Source organism: Pyxicephalus adspersus, chromosome 5 (genome assembly GCF_032062135.1).
Source record: "Pyxicephalus adspersus chromosome 5, UCB_Pads_2.0, whole genome shotgun sequence".
Lineage (NCBI taxonomy): Eukaryota > Metazoa > Chordata > Amphibia > Anura > Pyxicephalidae > Pyxicephalus > Pyxicephalus adspersus.
Window position 1 is genome coordinate 35,253,887 of NC_092862.1, and position 6,000 is coordinate 35,259,886.

The window sequence follows — 6,000 nt, forward strand, 5'->3', positions numbered from 1 at the left end:
GAACACATGTGAGAAGATAATTACCTAAACAAGACAAGAAGCTAAAGAAACATGGTGCTAGTGGAAATGTTTACAGCTTAAAAAAAATGAATATTTTATTTCTCTTGGGTATTTCTAAAGCTTGCAGAAATGGAGGAGAGCGCACACATTGTGTTCTTTGTGAGGAAACTCTCAGTAATGGAAGCTTTACATTTTATATTTACCAAGCTTTTTATAATTTAACAAAATGCTTACTGCATGAAAACAAACCCAAGGAATTCTTCAATGGTAAATGACAACAAAAAATACAATTGACCATGGAAGTATAAGACATTAAAGCAAATATCAAGTCAAAACCTTTTTTTTACTAGTTCTACATAGAGCTATTTGAGATGGTTTCACTAAAAAATGATGTTAACTCTCCAACAGCTACACAAACAAACATCAAAAATATTTTACTTAGTAGAATGAGGGAGGCTAGAACCCATAACAGATATATATATATTTCTTTTAGCAGTTTTCTGCTTAACGCCTGTCTGGTAAAACATTCTCAGTTGTATAGGAAGTGGGGAGAAATGTCTCTAACAGAGCATCAGATAGCATCTAATCCTTTCCTACAATATCCAAAAACTAGAAAAAAAAGTTTTGGACTTATACACTTTAAGGATAAATCAGATTGTAAACCATTACCTGTAGGTAGCTAGAAAGCACCATCAAGCATCAAGTTCTCAGTTAAGGTCCCAATTTGGTAACAATTTTCTTAATTGGGTTCTCAGATTAAAACATTTAAGAATCCCTTTTAAACAAGAAGATGCTTACTACAACAGTATCTTGAGGTGAAACTAACGAAAAGGAACAGCCGTTAATGTATATGTCAATGTATATGTATTATTTCTTTGATGTTTTTGTTTACGGTCAATGATCATTTTAGTCCCAGTTTTCCATGTTTCATTTCATTACAAATGTTCCATGTCTCAATTCATTAGTTATTTCAATAATCAACTTTAGCTATGCTGATTGAAGGGTTAAAATAGCTAATCTAACTTGAGCCATATATGTTCCTGTAAGGAAGTTGTGTTTCTTCTCCTGTCTACTCAGTTTAATTGTAACCAGATGGTGGAAATTGTAAATTCTTTGAAATACAATGTATGCCTTGTATACCTTAAAATGTATCAAATAACACTATATATGGCTAAAACTTAAATTGCTGTATGTAACTAAAGACCACCCCTTATATTGTGTATAAAAGGACCACCTTGTCAAGTAAACATTAGAGTATATTTCTAAGGACCATACTGTGTGCGTGTGTGTTACTGGGATATCTCTCCAGACGTCTGTCTCTCTGATGAAGGAGAAGTCACGGTGCATTCGAGGAACTAGAAGTAGAAGCAGATCCTTTCACTGATGTCAATCAAATTCTGTATTTTTAGAATTTGGGTAGAACCTTAATAAGCCTTTAATACCATTTCTAATTTTAATTTAAAAGGTGTTGATTTCCTCTCTATGCTGCATTACAGTTAAAATAACTTTTCCTATTGTATTGCTTTGTCTGTAATTAACTATGGCAGATACTCCTTCCATAAAATACAAAGACCATAGATGAATACAATGGTACTTACAGCTGTCCTCTTCATCTGTAAAAACACTGATCACATAACAAGCGTACACAAAACCGACGAGCTGCACAGAGAAAGTAAAAGAGATCTCAGTTAATAGGTCAATTATAAAATGGAATTTAAAAACTGTAGAGTGTTGGCATTATTAATTTAATTCACAAGGTATTATTAGCCCATTACACATTCTTATAAAAGTGAATCAATGGTACTCCTCGGTAATAAACCTCTGCAATAATCTGTAAAAGTGGCTTTAGCTGAAGAGGTAACCTGCTTTCATTGTTTAAAATGTAATATAATGAGCACTGTCAAGAAATACCAAGAGGTTTTGGCTGGAGAGTCTATACAGCAGCAGCAATAGTACATGGCAAAAAGAAATAAATGATATCAATAAACAACCAGATCAAAAAATTCACATATAAATACACGCATAAACATTAAATGGCAGAATGATTCAGGGTTAGGGTGACAGAACAAGTATTGGCTTGAGGATGATGCCTTGGCTGAACTATGATAAGCTAGAAATTCAACAAATAAATAAATAATTTTGCACAGCATTCCAATAAAACAAAGTCCTGGTATGGTCAGTAATTTGTAAACTATGATGATGAAGAAAAACTTCTGTTTTGGAAAATACCTATACTTTTTTATTTTACATTTTTATTAAATTATGTATTTTTATAAAGCACTCACATGTTAAATGTATTTCACGTTTTAAATAAATATATGCACAAATTGCTGATGTCTTTTTTCCTTGACATAATGTTAACACACACCTGAATGCTCCAGGTCAGCAAACTGACAAATCATCTACTTTTATAGAGATGTTCACACTGATGATCAATAAATAAGTTAATTGAATTAGCAGCACCTAGCTCCTACTAAACCCCTAATTCCTACAGAATTGATGTACTTATTTTTGCAAACACTGCTTGTACATATTGAAAGAGCTGAAAGTGCCACCTGTTTGTTAAAATACAAAATAATTATATAAAATATTTCCTTTATTTTCATTTAATAAAATTTTCGCAATATACAAATATTATAATATATAATATATATACAAGAAATATGTAGAAAAACAAATTCTGAAACGTACACCAAATATAATTTAACACTTTAAAACAATAATTGTTTTTAATCTGCAGCTTTGATTAAAATAATACTAGGTGTAAACCTACCTTGAAATCCTGGCTCTTCCTATTATGGGGTGACAAAATTCTACTCCTGTCAGCTAATTATATTTCTACATTGTCACCCTTCACAAACTGGACCTGATTTAATAAAGCTCTCTAAGACTAGAGAAAATGGACTATCTTAAAAATGAAAAAGAATGGATTTCTTAAAAATTGTAGTCCAGGTTTTCTGACATACCCAGGTTCACCAATGATAGTCTCCAATGATAGATATCTTCTCTAGTCTTGGAGAGCTTCAATAAATTAGCTCCATTGCCTTGAATAATATTATAGGAGATTGAGCCAACACACACAGTACAGGCATGGTACACCATTTTTTTAATTACATTACATTAAGAAAATGATGTAGATAGTGCATATGAAAAATAAAGGGGTAAATTAGATAAAATAATTAAGAATAAAAAAACAAAAAAAACCCAAAAATCTAGTCTAGCCAATAAAGATTGCTGAATATTCTGAATCTGGCAGATGACTGGGTGAAATTGGTGCTGGAGCAAGGAAAACTCAGTTTAAAACAATTTAATATTATAGTGAACACCTGTAATTGATCACAAAGGATCAAAGTATATAATAATTTTAGTATCAATATATAAAAATAACATTGAGCAATTTTTATGCCTAGCATTAGACTTTCATAAGACTTACTCTACAATCTGATATGCAGAATGGTCTGGATTAAGCTGAAAATGTTCACAGTTTCTTTTAATTTAGAGTAAGTAAATCCCAGTTTTTGATGATTCCATCCTTACCAAAATGTAAGGCAACGGAAAATGATCAGATGCAATGTGGGATTGCAGGATTTGTCAGCTGCCCATAAGTGTATGTTGAGAAAAAAAGGAGCTTCGGTTAAAGACCTATATTTCTGAAAATGCAGTCAACCTTATATCTTATAAAATATTTGGGTACATTAATATAAAGAATGCAGGGGTAAAACTGCTGCCACATTATTTTTTTGTTCTCTGTGTCCCATTCACTAGAATTACCTTCATATTCTGTTTCAAAGGCACAACAGGAAGTAAAAAGAAATTCCTTTCCAGATGGGATTAGAAGACCTGGCCTTGCCTCGTGTTCTGGTGACAATTGTAATATTATGGAAATCTCATCACACATTTCTGTCCCCATTTTAGTGGCCTCCACAGACAGACTAAATCTATCCAATGGAGACACCAAGAGCAATGACACTTTGTCTTGGCTTTCAATCCTTGCCAACTATTCTCAACCCAAAAAGAAAAATTTGTAATACATACACTAACACATCTGTGCTTTGTGTAAGCAAGGATAAATGCCTACCCCATGTCATTTTAATGCCCCCCTACCAAAGCACCATATCCTTACAATTTCTTCCCTACTGCTGCTTTAGATCTTTCTAGCAGGATAAAGACATTTACTCAATGTAACAATACTGATACTTGGTGATTGGACCCGTCTCATGGGCGTGGGCAGAGCCCTCCGCTATGGGTAAGCTCCAATTTGAGCAGTTCAGAAAGCTTTCTTTATCTACTCTCATTCACTGATCATAGGCAGCAAAGCAATAGTGAATATGTATGAGCATGCCTTTTAACCATTCAGAGCAAATATCAGATGAACTTCAAAATACTTAAACTACTGAAAGCTACAAAACGAGAGGGTAGAGGAAGGATATTCACTTCTTTTACCATAAGATTCCTTTATCAGTACTTTGCTGCATGCCTCCTTTCAAGCTGCAGAAATTCAGCGTAGAAATAAACGAGGGTCACCCCAACCACCCATTAAGATATTGAAGGATATATTTGTAGTTCACATTATATTAGCTATTCCACTTTTACAAAGGCAATTTGCATTGCAGAGGGACTGCTTGTTTGTCTTGTACTTGTTTGTTGTATATAATTATGTTGTGTTCACATAAATATTGGTGCAACCTCTGCTATGTACAGTTTTTAGGTTACTATATCCTGCAGCTTGAGTATGATTGCATTAACCCATTTATTAAATCTTGCCTCAGAAATACTCCTGGTTAAAACAAATCACAAAAATACTTTAAACAGAGAGGTAAAAGGAAAATAAAATCTAAAGATTCTCAGTTAACCACAACAAACACATGGCATGATTTACATGAGAGGTGTGCCAAGCTGGAACCCTCCAAGCAGAAATGCCCCAGCAGTTACCCCCAAACAGCTATACCCAGCTGTAACCTCTAGTTACAGTTCATTGCATTTCCCTGTCCCCACTCCATTGAGGGCACCGCAATCTTGATATTAGGGCACAGCCATATTGATTGGCCAGACCAGAATGAAATAGGCCAGGCCACATGTGAGGGAGTACATTGAGTCCTGGCAGCCCCAAGGATGTTGGGATACCCAGCATGTCCTGCCATTCTACAGTAAGCCACACCTGTGCAGCTTTTGGAAAACTATTGCAAATAGGCAGGTTTGTTTTATTATAGAAGGGCAACAGCTGTGCTCATAACAATTTTTATTGTAGACCTAAAGTTTAACTTTAATATACAATATTTTGTTATATCTATTCTTCACACATCTACTTTATTACAGATTTCTATCTTATAAGGAAGGTTCTTTTTTAACCCCAAACTATAAGAAAAGTCAAGTGCAGGTGTCCTGACATTATCTAGTCTTATTAGGGGTCCTTGTAATATATGTAAAACCTTTACTTAAAAATTATTGTGCAAACCAAGCAATCCACACACTAATTTTAGTAACTAGCTGATGTTGTGAGATGTTTTCTTCTTGGTGTATCATAACTTAGTTCACGATACAGCAGCTGGTCTGCATACTAATTAAATATGCAGATTACACCTGTTATCTCTATGCATATTAATAATGTGATTAGGTTACATTTGTACTTTCCCAGATGTGTTTGTTGATGCTTATATTGAATGTGGCATTTTCTCAAAATAGACTGCAGCAGAAAGGTTAGGGAAAGGATATTTGTATTAAAATAAATATTAACAAACAGGACTATGCCGATGTCAATCTAATATTTTATTTGGTATTATAATGGTTAGTGTACATTACTTTCTAAGATCAGATGAGGTCAGTTTATGCTTTTCCTTTATTCCCCCATACAAGCCAATATAAATGTGTGGCAAAGCCACAGTGAACACACTGCCCCTGATTCATCAAGCAGAATCGGATTATCGGTCGCGCATTCGTATTAGCGATCCGGAATCGTACGCGGTCGCGCTATTCAGCAACGGAAAAAGCTCGCGCACGGAG

The 6,000-nt window shown here is 34.2% G+C and overlaps 1 protein-coding gene across 1 annotated transcript in view; it reads right to left on the reverse strand.

Annotated features, from left to right (window-relative positions):
- Positions 1-6,000, reverse strand: part of NKAIN3 (sodium/potassium transporting ATPase interacting 3) — a 276,351-nt gene that overhangs the window by 23,843 nt on the left and 246,508 nt on the right. Inside the window, exon 5 of the mRNA XM_072411129.1 lies at positions 1,599-1,659. Coding sequence (XP_072267230.1) covers positions 1,599-1,659 — 61 coding nt within the window. The remainder of the gene's footprint in view (positions 1-1,598; positions 1,660-6,000) is intronic.